The sequence below is a fragment of the Ailuropoda melanoleuca genome, chromosome 1, assembly GCF_002007445.2.
Source record: "Ailuropoda melanoleuca isolate Jingjing chromosome 1, ASM200744v2, whole genome shotgun sequence".
NCBI classification, from domain to species: Eukaryota; Metazoa; Chordata; class Mammalia; order Carnivora; family Ursidae; genus Ailuropoda; species Ailuropoda melanoleuca.
The window spans coordinates 171,492,131-171,508,437 of NC_048218.1; the positions used below are offsets into that span (position 1 = coordinate 171,492,131).

Genomic DNA, 16,307 nt, shown 5'->3' on the forward strand with positions numbered 1-16,307 from the left:
ATACTGTTTGTCTGTACAAATTCTAGTCTTTATTGTGATGTGGAAGGAACAGAAGTCCTAGGAAGTGTTTATATCCCACAAATCCATCCTGTCGCTAGTCAGCATTTGGCCTAAAGACCAGTGTCTGGGCTTCTGGGCTGCTCTTTTGCCATCTGGAAACCATCTCTAAGCTACCACAGCCCCCTAGGCACCATCTGGCCCCAGTATGGACACAGTTCCTCCCTTAATCCTCTAAAGCACAGCTGACACTGGGCTGTAGGTTTTCACAAAGACAGACCAAAATCAAGCCTAACATGAGGGAATTAATAATGTAGGGAAAATCATTAAAATCCAGCAACACATTCCAGTGTTCTTAGAATCCTTAGCCACACCCCTTCAGAGGGGGTGTCTATGACTAGCATTTTTCTCGTTAGCCCCAGTCTGCGACTAGGATAGAGACCTGTTCATTTCCTCCACATGGGTGTCCTCTACAATGCTATTCCCTCTATGAATTCTGTGGCTCCAATTCTCCCATCTCTAGCTCCCAACAGAAGAAAGACCAATCTGTCTCATAATTATCTCTGCATTCTTACCCTACCCACCCATTCTGGTTTAGGATATGACCCATGAAGCATTTCTTGCAGCTTTGACAGTTTATTTATTTAGCTTTCAGGTTAAAATCCAGACCCTCCCTCTGGATGCACTCATTCTATCAGCCCTGAAACAAGCCATCCCTAATCATGACCCAAACAATATACAAATGTACTATAGCTCACCCTGTTGAACATCTATCAGTTCTAATTCTTTCCTGTTAAAACAATGCAATGACTATCTTAAAAGCTAAATCTCACACATGCACCATACCCTTTCTAACTCTTGCTGATTCAAAGGTTATGCACATTTTCAATCACTCATTCAGTATCGAACTAATTACTGGGCACTCTTCTAGGACTGGGGATATAACAATGAGCATAAATATGTCCCCAACCTCATAGCCCTCATATCCTGTGGGAGAGACAAAAGGAAATAAACGTAAACTGCAATGATGTAATCTGCAAAGAACAGTGCTACCAGGGAAAAGCTCCTCTACAGAACTGGCCATTAGCTGAGATCTCATGAATGATTAGTAAGTGTTAACAAGGGAAAAAAAAAAAAAAGGAAGAGACTGTGATGCAAGCAAAAAGAATAACAATTTTAAAAGTCCTGGGGCTGGAAGGAGAGAATACTAGAATTGGAAGACCAGCCTAGCTAAAAAAGAGGCATTAATGATGAGCACAGATTGAGAGGGTGGAAGGATCCAACCTTTCAGAACTTTGTAAACATGTTAAGGAATCTGATCTTTATTCCAGAAACAATAGGATGACACTGAATGATTCTGTGCACACTTTGAAAATTTGATACTTGCTGGAAAGGCTATATACTATTTTATATTCCCCTATAGCTTCACCTACACTATTATTATCTTAACAATTTGATAGTTTTAACTTGGGACTCATTACATGTTTCATATTTATTGCCCATATTTGTATCTGTTACAGACATGTTTGTGTGTGTCCCCCCCAAATTCATGTTGAAATCCCAACCCCCAATGTGATAGTATTAGGAGGTGGGGTCTTTGGGAGGTAATTAGGGCATGAGGGCAGAGCCCTCATGAATAGGATCAGTGCCCTTGTAAGAAGACATGGCAGAGAGCTTGCTTCTGCTGTGTTCTCTGCTGTGTCAGAATATAGCAAGATGGCCATCTACAAGCCAGGAGGAGGGCCCTCACCAGACACAGAATCTGCCAGCACCTTGATCTTAGATTTCTCAGCCTCAAAAACTGTGAGAAATAAATGTTTGTCGTGTAAGCCACCCAGCCCAAGCTGACTAGAGAGTATCCTTGCCCATTTCCTACTGGGATATTATCTTCTTTTAACAAAATTTAAGACTTAGTTATCTTTTTTATCTTTTTTCCCCTAATTGTTTGCCTTTTTAATTATGTATGTCAAAATATTATATAGATAGCAACCTTTTCTTTTAGGGATTCTGCCATAAAGGCATTTTGTCACCCCAATATTATAGAAGTATTTGTCTGTATTTTCTGTTAGTATTTGAATGTTCAGTTGCTCATATTGAATCATGATCTCTTGATTGACATCTATAAACAGAAACCTAATTTTACTTTTCAAAGGGTTAACCATTTACCCCTTGAAATGTCACTTTTATCATTATAAATAAACAACTTAGAAAATCATTTATAAATGTTTTCTTAATCTTCTATTTTGTTCTATTATCTAATCATATATTATCAGATCAGTACCACATATAACTTTACAAAACATTTCATGCGAGATAAAGTTCTTGCACATAAAATTCTCCCATCCTCATTTGTCCAATTTTAATTTTTATCTACCCTTTGAGAAACTACTCCTTTCTTATAAAATACTAAATTGGCTTTCACAGGGATTTTTAAATAGACTATCAAGGTTTCAGACTGAGAACTAAGAGATACCCACCTGGAACACAAAGAGGTGAAAATGACCTTGAAGACTTCGGTAACCTTTCCTAACAACTACTGAAATTTACATCAATTTTTACATGTAATGGGTACATTACTGAAGGGTCTGAACAAATATACCATAAGACAGTTTACCATAATTGACCTTTTATTTAAAAAAATCACAGGGAGCAATTTCCAGCATATTTTATAAAAGTACTGCCTGTATCAAACATTTATATCACTATTAATTCCATTGAAGAGCTGCCTTTTTTTTAAGGTACTAATTCCAATTGATGGGATACATGCCCTTAAAATAGAAAGTTTCCATTATTTATCCAAATGTCAAAATTAAGATTATTGAGAAATTTATTGCTTTATGGCTGGGCAAGATGCTGCTAGCACATTTTAGGTAAATAATATTCTTTATTAAAAACTATGAGGTCATTCTGTTTAAAACTTTCAGGATAATTCACAGAAAATAGATATATTTATTCAAATTATACACTGAAGGGCTGGGCTATTGGCTATAGACATTTATATGTGAAGCAGCTCTTTAAAGAAATAAGACACACAAATAGATCTGCCTTGATATAATACACATAATTGAAATTAACAAAACCTGGAAGACCAATATTGTTATACTATGTTCTGTTAGGATCTTAAAAAAGAAATCACACATTTAGTAGTCCATTTGTGCTTAAAATATTCATATGCATGAGAAACTTAAAGAAAAAACACCTCTGTACATGATGATGAAAAGAAAGTAATAAATTTTTTTTGAAATTGCACTGTTATTTAAAACACTTTCCCAAAGTCAGACCCTCCTTTGTAGCTGGCACAGTTTTTCAGGTCTAATTGGCAACCTGGGGAGGCCCCTCTGGTATCAGTGAAGTAAAGAACGTGGTAATGAAAGACCAAGCTGATGCCATTAATCCAGGCCTTTGAACCGCACTGGCATCTTCACCTGCATCTTCTCCACTCTCGTCTTCAAGCCCATCATCCATAAGACGCTCCTTTCAAACAAAGCAAGAAACATACTCCTAAGGGATTTGAACAGTTAGCATTAACTCATGACAGAAAAAAGAATTAAATTCTTTCCTACAGAAAAGGAATATGAGCATGTAATAAGGAAGTGGTACATATCAGGTCATTAGAAATCTTTGTTAAATCCAAAATTGATAAATTCCTCAGTGTTCAAGTCCGAAGGGATAACTGCCAATTTAATTCAATAAATTCTCACCAGGTGCATAATTTTCTTTCTGGGCTATTTTCAGGTATCTTCCTGCTTAATTCTTTTTGTTTTTTGGGGGGTTTTTGAGAGAGAATGCATGTGCGTACAGTAGGGAGGAGGAGAGGGAGAGAGAGAGAAGCCTAAGCAGGCTCCCCACTGAGTGCAAAGCCCGACGCAGGGCTCTATCTCACGACCCTGAGATCATAACATGAGCCAAAATCAAGCGTCGGACACTTAGCCACCCAAGAGCCCCCTGCTTAACTCAAATATGTGACTGACTCAGTATTATATTCTAAGTTCTCCCAGATAAAATCACACAATTTATATGTTAACTTTCCCTCATGTGCCATTCCACAAAAACTTGTGGAATGCTCCAAGATTCTTTTATCATATTGGTTTCTTACACTGCTGAGGAACATCTATTTTTGAAGTATACAAAAGCTTCATTAGCATACCATTTCTTCAAGTTCTAGGTTGTTTGCATTTTGCCCGTCATTGTTAACTTCGGCATTATTGTTGGGAGCCTGTTGCTGACCTCCTTCTTGCCTAAAAGGAAACCATCCAGCTTGGTGTCTGTTCAGTAAAATAAAGAGAAAAGAAAAGAAGTCACCACTGTTTTTATTTGTAATGCTGTAAAACATTAGTGTCCTACGACAGAAAAATTGTTTCAACTATAATAAATAAAAAGACCAAATTTTCTACTTTGGGCCAAGAACTGCCCCTCTCAAAGCAATGACAGCAAAACAGGAATTGTCTTAAGTCTAAAAATCTATCATAGGCTTTACCAGCTCTATGCTAGATATCTTAATATCTAATTTAGCTATCTTAATGTCCTAACATATTAAGAGTCATAACATCTTTTCTGTGATTTTTCAGATTGAAATTCAACTACATATTTCTTTGCCTCTTTGGGTAAAGGGGGCAAGAAAATGTCTACTTAGGAAAAAAAGTCCACCCTATTCCTATAGGTCTTACTATTGATAACTGTAACTAAAAAGAACATCCTTATGCAATAGTGCATCACACACTTCAAGTTCTAAATAATTGATAGAGCACATCTAAATGTATTAATAATTTTTACAAAAGACGGTAAAAGAAAAATCTGCTCATAGACAGTTCCGATAAACGTTCTTACTCAACATAACCTACTTTGCTTTTGGTACTAGATACCTGGAGTCCAAAACTCCTATTCCTTCACTCAACAGTCATGACAGACTACTATATGCCAAATTCTGTGCTGAACAGTTTTAGAAAGTAATTAAAAGAAACCACAAAATGTTAACAAGCAACACTCACAAATAAACCAGTAGCATGGCTCCCATTACCATGATAAACCGACTAAAAGAAGAATAGAAGTATACAATGCTAAGGAGAATTGCAGCTCGTGAAAACGTGTACATCCAGTCTAGCCAGTCTCGATTGAAGTCTTCTTCATTTAGCACTGGACCTCCCTGTGCATTCATTTGAACATTCTCATTCATGGGTCGATTTTCTTGGGCCACTAGGTTTGGAGCTGGTGGGGGTTCTTCTCCAGGAACATGTGCCAGATTTAGAGGCTGTGAAGCACCAGGCTGGGCTGGGTTGGCATTTGATGTGGCTTGAGCTGAAACTGCAGCTTGACTGAAATAGTCACCAAAATAAATATTAAAAAGAAAAAAAAACTTTATTATATACTCTATTGTATTTTGCAAAATGTCCTTGGGAGTTATATGTATTTTTCATAAACCTAACAAGGAATATCACAACTCCCGTACCACATTTCTTAGGTAAGCACGAATCCCAGTGGAAAAGTGGAGCCAAGACTGATGGTAGGAGTGAGTAGCTGAGGAATGGACGCTCCCTTAGCCTCACAGTCTAAGATGGCAGGGGAGAGGTGGAAGAGATAAGAAGGCCGTGCTAATCACTATCTTTTCTCTCTTCATTAAATTACTTTATAAGGTAATGACCAAATATTTTTCCAAATCTTTTCACTAATGGTCCCCTTTGTTTTTCTACATGGGATGACTACCGCCACAGCTTCCACCTCTCCCTTAGAGCCATGTTTTGAAAAATATGCCTAAAAATGTACATTGATCATTACCCTGTGTGTCCACTGTCAGTGATAAATAATTTGTATTTGTGTTTTAAGATATTAACTAGATCTCAGATAACAACTCTTCAACCCCAATCCTGACTTTTGGGAACTCCATCTGGGAACCACTGGAATAGGTACTCGTAAACCTATGAAGACATGTGATCCCGAAGTTTGCTTATAATTGGATTGCTTGAAAGAATAAATTTTCCTATATGAGGCTCCCAGTAAAATGATAATATATCTGGGATTTGCTTTAAATTATCCAGCACAGGAGGGGCAAGTTCTAGAACAAGAATGCCATGATTTGATAAATGTTGAGGCTGGGTGATGAGTACACAGGGATTCATTTCACTATTCTATCTTTTCACATGCTGAAATTTTTCTACAATAAAATGTTTAAAAATCCACATAGCAAAAAAAATAAAACAGAAGTTTCCCAGGCTACAAAAGCCTATTTAATTTAGTATGCTTATACCTTGTATCTGTAGGGGGCTTTTAAGTTTCCAAAACACTTCCTACCTCACAGATATTCTGATTCATAGGTGAGTTATTTCATTAAAGGAGAGAACCTGAGGCTCAGAAGTTAAATAATGTACATAATATTGTGTGATTTAGTAGCAAACTACAGTAAGCCCCACTTACCTTACACAGTTCTCAGGAGGTTATAAATGAGACAAGGGGTGTAAAGCATCTAGCATCTAGCATAGCACTAAGCACAAAGCAGTCACTCAGATAGTAACTCTTACCACAGCAATAGGTAAGGCACGAATAGCCTGTTTGCAGCCAAGGGATCATGCAAGAGAACATTAGGATATGAGGTTCATAAAGCACATCAGCTTTATGGGGTAAGGTCTGGAGTAAGAATATGGATACAGCCTTCACCCTGTAGGCAACCATCAGATATTTGGGAGGATGACTGGCTCAACTTTGTGTTAAGCACATTAACCAGGCAGCAGGATGAAATATAATAAAAGAGTCTAAAAGGAGAAAGAACAACTGCAGTAAAGTAGGTCCAAAATGAGAAAAGATCTGGGCGAAATACTGAAAGTAAGATATAGGGGAAGAACAAAAGTTAGAAACAACATATTAACCATCTTGGTTAACTGCTGGGTTCAGGGAGGATGAACAAGCGGAGACTATGTCACTAACAAAGAAGTCAGGAAAGAGAACACTTTTAAGAGGACAGTGGTGTCGAATCTGAACATCCTGAATTTAGAGGAAAGGCAAATTTCCCTATGGAAATCTGCCAGCAACCAGGATGAAGTACAGGAGATAAAGAATAGAGGTCATCCACAGAGAGCTAACGACTAAGGCCACACAAGAAAGAAATCCAAGAGGACTGGTCCAGGATGGAATCCTGTCTTCCTTACCAGACTGTCGTAAGGTACACAGCAAGAACACAGATATCTGTCTAACTAAACAGCAATGTTACCATTTAGAAGAAGGGAAAAAATGAGCCATCAAGGACACAAAATGAGTGATCAGAAAAACAGAAAGAATGAAGAGGATAACAAAATCACAGAAACAAGAGAACATTAAAGAGAAGCTAGAAATGTTAAATGAATGCATAAAAATCCAGAAGAATGAAGGCCGAGAAGCTGTGCTCGGTGCTAAGATCCATGCTGACCAGAAGCAAGACTTACTAAAATGCTGACAGTCCAGAAAGCATATTAGCCCTATGTCAACACAAATCTCCCTGACATGGGATTCCCCTTCATTCAGTGTCCTATCTCTTCATGTAGATGTGCTGCCTTCCAATGAAACATTCCTAAATTTTCTCCTCTTAAGTAGATAAAATGTTACAGAAAGCATCTCAATGCTAAATGTAATTAGGGGAGAGAGGGAGAAACAGAGAATAGGTTTAGCTAATGTGAACTGGATGTGAATGCTTTTCTCTTTAGCCAAATAATTTAAAAGAAAGTATCTGCTGAAATGTTGGCAAATTCATTCTCACAGTAATTTTTAAAAACCAATAAAATACATCAGTAAATGAAATCCCAAACCAACTCACCAAGGATGAAAAAGAAAATAAAGCAAGTGGCACACTAAGCAAAAAAACCGAACTCAGATTCACTTACTATTGCCTGTAATACTGATGAGCATACATCTGCTGCCACCACAGCATCTGCAGGGGGCTAAAAGCGGGGTATACTGGGAATCCAGCTGGAATAGCTTGCCCCGGAAGCTGGTTATCCACATTTCTGCAATAAAGAGATAAAGAAATGTCCTTTCATGCTATAGAAGTTGAAAGTGTTTCTCGGAATTTTCATTTCTTAAGTGTAAGCCATCCGTTGATAAAATATACTAAATCAAACTGAAAAGAAAAATACTTATTTTCAACATTCTTCAAATAAAATATTATGGCTTACATAAGATGACCCAGGCCCCAAATATATAGAACAACTAACATTTCAGTCCAATTTTAATAAGAAAATAAAGCAAATCACCCACAGAATGTGTGGCAAGCCTGAACATTTTCCTATCTTCTCATTTCAGCAGAAAAGGCCAAAAATACTTTTAATTATGTTTTAAGTACATTCTCCTTAAGAACCAAAAGACCTAAAATAAACTTAATGACAAAATATTTTGAGGCATGGGGAACCTACCAAAATGATATTTTATATTAGTAATATTATTAAAAACATAGCATCTATTAGCTATAAAATAAAAAACATTATAGAAATCAGTAAAATTTTTTTTAGTTAAAAAACCAAGATTGGCAGAACATATTTATACATGCATTTTTAAAGTAGGTTAAATGCCTATTAACTCAATTAAATTTGTGAAAGGTCATATTTAAGTTCTCTATGACTCAGTTTCCTCACCTCTAAAATGGGGCTAATAATAGAATCTCCCTCATAAGATTGTTAGTCTGTACTCAATAAATGTAGGCTATTTTTATTTTTACTGTCCCTTAACCCTAAATCTGAATACAACTCCAAACTGTGTAATGTGAGATTTCTAGAAATTCACATATATCAAGACAACTTCAGGGATAAACATATGAATAAATGCAGAATTGTGTATTTGCTAACTTTCCTTTTCTTCATATTACATGAATTTTATCTTTAGCTGATATAAGCTGGGTCTAACCAGAATGAGACAAAAATCATTAACAAATTCATGAATTTTTAATATGATATTGCAAAGACTGTTAATGTACAATTGGCAATAATTGATTTCACTGCTAACAGGACGAACTGGAATAAGGCTTTAAAAAATGATTTTACAAAATTAAATACCTTTAAAAATGTTCACTTTACCCAACTGCCCAAGTAATTCTGCTTCTGAGAATTAAAAAAATACAAAATATGGGGAAAAAATTCACATCTCTGTCCTACCTAAACGATATTTTATATTAGCAATATTGTTAAAAACATAGCAGTTACTAGCTATAAAATAAAAAATAAACATTATTAAAATCTGTAAAAAAAAAAAAAAGAGGGGGAGGCGGGAGTAAAGGATCAGAAAAGCTTTAAGAAACATCAACCAAATGTAATCTGTGAACCTCTCTGAATATTGATTCAATCAAGACAACTATAAAAAGACATTTGAGATAATGAGGAAAAACTGAATACGAATAGAGTACTTGATGATAGTAAAGAATTTCTGAGTATTCTACTGGTATTTTGATTAAGATTTTCTTATAGTGCATATCTGTCATATCCTTTACAGATATCCAGTATTTACAGATGAAATGATAGGATGTCTAGGGAAAGAAGGAGGAACAAGAGGGAATAAAGAAGAATAAAGAATGGTTAACAGTTGTTGAAGCTGGGTGTTAGGTAAATGGGGGTTCATTATAATATTTTCTGTACTTGTGAATGTTTAAAAAGTATAAGCAAATTTGGTGAGGAAACTGCTGTTATATACCTGTGGGAGGAAATCACTTGATGACACAAGTTCTAACAGCTTTTTTTTTCCTTTTCAGATAGACTATACCAGTTAGTACTATTTGATAAAAACTAAACAACAGAAAAAAGGGGTGAGGGAAATTCACAGGAACACATAGAAATGGTTGAGTGCAACAGAGATCGTAACAAAAACCAAGAACTTGAAAGACTTACATTCACAAACAAATACTCAAAAGCTATACAAAAATACACTCATTAGTACATTTTTTAAAGTTAAGAATTACAAAGGAAAGAAGATAAAAGGAACTGGAATATTCAAAATTCAGGAACAAATTCTTTCAAAAAAAACCTATGAAGTCTGCCCCATTTCCCTTACCACTCTATACAAATATGCAGCAACTGCAAGGAATCCCCGCCTTGCTCCCAGAATATGCCTTCTCAAGACTCTCCACACTTGCTTTGGTCAACCTGCTGAACTCCCCTTAAAATCAGCTCAAACATTACCACCTATGAAGCCCTCCCCACTCTTCTAAGCAGAGACAGTCACTTCCTTCTCTAGGCTCCTGCAAAACTTTTTTCAAGACCATGATAGCATATCAGCAGATGGTAATTTGTCTATCTGGCCTACTTCCATCGAGGGCAAGTACATAATTCATTTCCTGTCTTCAGTGCCCGGCATATAGCAAATTATAAGGTAAACTTTTACTGAAAAAAGTCATAAGGTTCTCATAGAAACAGATTTCCTTACTCAGTCACTTAAATCTGACCAGATCTGACTAGAAAAAAGTTTTAAATGGGAGGGCAGAGGAGAAAGAAACACCATTATAAATGAAGTCAAATACAAATGTCAACCTACTAAAACAAATGACAAAACAGAGAGTCACTTCAACAAGATTGTTAAGAACACAGACTTTCAAGTCAGATATGGATTTGAATTCTAGTTCTGCTGCTGACCACTTCTGTGAAGTTAGGTAAGCTAGGAGCCTTTAAGCCTCCTTCTTGTCTATAAAATGGGAGAAAATAGTACCTAGACCACAGAGTCAATGTAAAAGTCAATGTATAGCACTGAATTATAGCACGTGTACGTGCTTAACACAATGCTTAGCTTGTACCAAGTGCTTTATTAGTATTATTAATATTCTTTTGGATAGAGAACTGTCACAAATGAATTTTCAAAAGTAGCAACACACCAACAAATAAGTATTTCACAAAACAAAACAAAAAGAATGTCTCTTTATCGTGACTCAAATTAAAACAGGAACATTCCAATTTATCACACTGGCAAGTACATATTTGTATGGGGAATCAGACTCTTTAACAACTGTTATTGTGAGAACAAACTGGTACAACTTTTCTTCACTGCAATTTTGCAATAGTCTTTAAGAGTCTCAAAAAGTCTTAAGAAACACTTTGACCCAGGAATTCTCCTTCTTACAACTTATCCTAAAAGAATAACTGCTAACACGTAAGTATTTAAGAATATTGATTGTAGTGAAGTTTAGTGGGAAGAAATTAAACAACCCAAACATTTATAATAGAATATTGTCCCAATTCTTCACTCTTCTCTAACAGGATTATACATGCATACTGTCTGGCATACAGTGGCAAAGCTGGCTTCTGCTAGCGAATATTGGCTCACAGACTTAACTGCTCAAGTTCAGGAATTTTGTGAGCCAACCCTTGGTATCTTGAAATCAGCCATGGTGAAAGTACTTAATACCAGAGAAATCAGCAACTGCTACAAATCACTTTATTCATCCCCCTCCCCCGCAAAAAGCCAGTTGGTAAGCATTTACCAGCACACCACTGGTAACTTGCCAATACCTCAGTGCTATTGAGCATGGCCATGTGACTTATTTTGGCTAATGTGCATGTGACACATGCAGAGGTTGTAAATGTGTTCAGGGGTTAGCTTCCCCTCTTCTGTTCCTGTCATTTGTCATAAGAATCTGTCCTAGAGAGTTTCTAGTTCAAAGAGTGAGAAACATGAAACAGACCAGAACTCAACCTACAGCCTGAAGCAGAGCTGTCCTGAGTGACTAACAAGACTTGAACAAGAAAAATGAAGCACGTTGTTGTAAGCCACTGAGATTTTGAGGTCATTGTGGAGTAAGACCAACTAAAGACATTCTTCATCAATAGAAGAGTGAGCAAACTGGCATATCCACAAAACGAAAAATCATAAACTTTTTTAAATATATGGACACCAGATGCTGAGACACACAGAGATAAAGCTGGGAAGAGAAAATGTCCTGCATGCATCAAAGTAGTCTCCCTGGAAAGAAGGGCTTTGAACTGGGTGGTGCATAATAAGAATATGATTGGCAAAGTGTGGAACAAAGGCTGTTTCCAACAAGAAATGGGTACAGAAGACGGCTCAGGGGTAGCCAACCAGTATGTTAAACTAAGGCATTACCAGAACATAAACAAGTGGAGAAACTTGTACTTTTTGGATCTTCTCTCAGGAGAACTCCACATATGCGGAGGGAATATTTCAATAAGCTGCTTGGGGTGGTGGGAAAGGGATTAAAGGCCTTGTAAGCATGTTCATGTTCAAATAATAATAATTGGTCTTTGAACTTCCTGGTTAGCTGCAGGGCTTTTATTTTGCTGTTTGGGCACTGCCTCTAATGGTCTTTCTCCCTGCTCTTTATTCCCCACTCCCACCTCCACTCCAGAGCTAAATCACCCGAATGTTGAACAAAAGTCTAAAAAACATTAGTGTGAATATAAGAATTCATCCAGAGTGCCCTGTGACTTAAGACTTTAAATGTGGTAGATTTATATTTGAACTGGAAATATGTCCTGGCTAAATTATATTTTTTTAAAAAGTTTACTTAGAAAAGTGAAAGGATATTACAAAAATATTAGTAATAGTTATTTCTAGGTGGTGAGCTGTAAGCAATTTTTACTTTTGGGGGGGTGGGGAGGGAGGGAGAATATTAAACAGGCTCCTCGCTCAGCATGAAGCCTGATGAAGGGTTCCATCTCACAACCCTAATATCATGACCCGAGCCGAAATCAAGAGTCAGACACTTCAAAAGGCTCGATCTCACAACCCAAATATCATGACCTGAGATGAAATCAAGAGTCAGACACTTAACCAACAAAGCCACCCAGTCGCCCCTGCAATTTTTACTTTTTAAAAAAACCAGGCAATATGGAAGGGTACAATGAGTAGGTTTTATTTTTGTTAATTAAAAAACAAAGCTGTTAGGGGCACCTGAGTGGCTCAGTCGTTAAGCATCTGCCTTCGGCTCAGGGCATGATCCCGGAGTTCTGGGATCGAGCCCCACGTCAGGCTCTTCTGTTGGGAGCCTGCTTCTTTCTCTCCCACTCCCCCTGCTTGTGTTCCCTCTCACGCTGGCTGTCTCTCTCTGTTAAATAAATAAATAAAATCTTTAAAAAAAAAAAAAAAAGCTGTTAGTATTTCAGGGGGAAAAACTGATGTACACAATAGTGGGTATTCTATAACCCAACCAGTAATTTTTGGAGTTAAAGTAAATAAATGTGACACCGCAACAGACTGAGTCCAAAACAGTCAGGATTTATAAATGTGACATTATAGACAGCCAATGTGTACGTGTACTGCTTTGGTCTTCTCATATTTCCTCAAGACCTAGATATAGGCAAATAATCACCTGTATAGATTTCTCAAAGTGAGGTTCCCAGAGTAATAAGTTGGCAAATTCCTGAGCACCACCCCAAACTTAGTGATTCAAAATCTCAGGAGTAGAGACCAGGATTTAGCAGTTTTAACAAGCTCACTAAAGACTGAGAACACTAACCTACATGGGGAAAAATATGTGACTAGTTAAATGTGAGCTGTACTGAATTTTGAAAAAGGAATGCAGAGCTTACATTTCATTGGGTGAGTTCAGCAAGGTCACTAAATCACTGCTCTTGCACATTTACGGCTAAAGCCTATATTAAACAAAATCTACTTAAAGATAGATTTAAAATCTTCGTTAGTAAAAAATTACACCTATGAGATTAAGTTAAATTATATTCATTATTAAACTGAATAATCTATTAAACTTTCAGTAAATTGCTTTGTATATCAGAAAGTGCTCTTCCCAAATACATGTATTTTCCAGCACCTAGTACTAGCTTCATTCATTCAAATTCATTTGCAGAATCAATGTACAACATTCTCTTGTAAGTATGAATGAATTTGTAAGTAATTGCTAACACATCATTAAACACTTTACATACATGAACTCTCTTAATCCACACTGGAACCCTGCATAAGTACTACTATCTCCAGATAATGAGCAAACTGAAGCAAAGCAGGGAAAAGACTTGCCCAAGCTAGTCAGAAGATAGATCCGAACCAAGGCAAGCCAGCAGAATCTGTACAGTCACCACACTGTACCACCTTCCCGATCGGACACCAAACATGACTCATCTAGTAATATATTCCCTAAGTAAAGCTGTAATATCTTTAAAGATTTGATTGTTCATCATTTTAATACTTACATTTGGCAAAATAAACACTATTTCACATTTTTCTGATCTGTTTAATACATTGTTAAGAGCTGAACGCTTTCATCTCATGTTGATTTCCTCACTAGAAATTATTAAGAGAAATTATTAGTCTTTTCCCAAGATATCTACGGTATTATTCTGAAGACCTCCAACTTATAAGCTTTATTATAAAATACATTCAGTATGAGAGTTAAAAATCTTATTTTCATTATTAACATGTCATTATATATTCTTCCAGGATTATTATATGCATTATACTCATTATACTTTCCAGCACTATCACCAAATAAGTAAAATCACTGTATAAATTGACAGGAACTGAAACTGTCTTATTCTGCAAAAAAAGAGAGGAAATGAATTACTGTCGTAAGACAGAAAATATTTTAAGCTACTATTCCATGACGTAAACCCTGTGAACATTACTAAGTTTTGGTTCACAATAATCATTTTCTAAAAACAAAAACAGTTTCATAGGTTCTTCATAAAAACCTACCATTAGCCTTATGTAAATACTTACTTTTACAGAAAAAATTTCACATTCAAGGAATAGAAGACAATGAGTTTCCTTATATTTGGCCATATATTCAGCTTTGTTCTTCAACATTAAAAATTGAGTTTTGCTGTACACCTTAATTACATAATGTTCTACGTCAAATATAATTCAATATAAAAGAAAAAGAAGTGAATTAAGTCTAAAGCTCTAAGTAAAAAGTATCTGAATGTTTATTCTATCCTGTTTAACATGGCCGTCAACGGCTACTCCTTGGTTATGTCGCTTCTACCATTCTGAGGTCCTAGCTATTTCCTTATTTCTAGCCTCACGATCACAGATCTGGAGCACTTCCACACACAGCAGGACCACAGCATGCTGTAAATACAAAACGATCTCACTATCTATTACTCATGTTTCCTTTACTCCAATAACAAATAATAGTACCCCAGTTAAATACCTTGGTTTCATACATTACCCAGGTCCAAACCGTATTCTCCAGGATCCTACTCTTTGAGGTGTCTGAAGGATGTGCTGTGGCTGTTGGCTGCATTTCCCCCTAGAACTGCCTAATCCAAGAAGTCTGCTATATTTGCTAATTATAACGTAGCCATAGCAAGCCTCTTGAGTAAACTTCTCTAACAAAGACTCTAGATAACATGCAGCGGTGAACATATCTTTAAACTACACCACAGTTTTACCCTACCTCAGTTGTTACCACGCCTGGCTGATCAGAAACACCTATGGAAGTTTTTCAAAACAGAATATTGGGCCTTAACTCTTCCAAGAACACCCTCCCTTACCCATCTGCCTCCCAGAAAGCTAATTTGAGTAGATCCATAGTGAAACTGACTAAAAAAATTTTTTGTAGTTACCCAGAGCCTTGCTATTCAAAGTGTGGTCAAAGCCTCAGAAGCATCAGCATCACCTGGGAGCTTGTTGGAAATGCAGAATCTCAGGCCCATCAGACTTACTGAATCAGACTTGTAGCTTAACAAGTTCCCCGAGTGATTAGTGCAAACATTACAGACTGAAAAGCACTGCCCTAGATGATCCTGAGGTATGGCCAGCTTTCAAAAGCACTGCTCTACTTAATCCCCTAATTCTCAAAATGTATAAGGAAGAATATGAATAAATTTCCAATATACTTTGATTATTGCAGAGGGGCTACCCTGAAAGTCAGGAGTAACAGATTTTTAAAAGGCCCACAACTAGGATTTCACTCACCCTTGCATTACATAGGGGAACTGATGACTCTGTGCTGGGTCGGTTTGTGCTTGTGGAAGGGTACGTTGCCTCAATCCTTCTGAGGAAGAACTGGCAGCTAAAGACAAGGTTTCTTGACTGGATGATGGAGTTGTTGATCCTGACTGATCTGAACTCTACAAACAAAAATGTAATTATTTCTTCAAGGAGATTTAATTCATTGCAATCATGAGATTAGAGACACAGTGTTAAAAATGCATTTATGAAATCCCTTTGCAAAAAATGAATTTTAGAAATATACTGATTTGAATCTTGTGTCCAGCAATATTAGGCCGGTATTTTAATTCTGATGAGATTAAGAGTTCAGAAAATCAAAAATATGTTTTTTTACAAAATGAACAAGATACCAATCAAGATTTTAAAAGTCTCATGTTCTGATGATGTCATTAACTCACAGATTCAATAACTTTAAAAATATAACCACTTGAAGACCACCCCAATTTGTT

The 16,307-nt window shown here is 36.5% G+C and overlaps 1 protein-coding gene across 2 annotated transcripts in view; it reads right to left on the reverse strand.

The window, feature by feature from the left end:
* Positions 1-2,606: 2,606 nt before the first annotated feature.
* The window catches only part of HERPUD2 (HERPUD family member 2), a 29,105-nt gene continuing 15,404 nt past the window's right edge, over positions 2,607-16,307 (reverse strand). Inside the window, exons 5-9 of one of the 2 annotated variants that reach the window (XM_034670404.1) lie at positions 15,823-15,977; positions 7,842-7,964; positions 4,986-5,309; positions 4,145-4,262; positions 2,607-3,471 (exon numbers count right to left, since the gene is read on the reverse strand). In XM_034670404.1, coding sequence (XP_034526295.1) covers positions 3,310-3,471; positions 4,145-4,262; positions 4,986-5,309; positions 7,842-7,964; positions 15,823-15,977 — 882 coding nt within the window. In that variant the 3' untranslated portion in view covers positions 2,607-3,309. Of the gene's footprint in view, positions 3,499-4,144; positions 4,263-4,985; positions 5,310-7,841; positions 7,965-15,822; positions 15,978-16,307 lie in introns of both variants that reach the window. The other variant, XM_034670408.1, reaches the window with a different exon arrangement.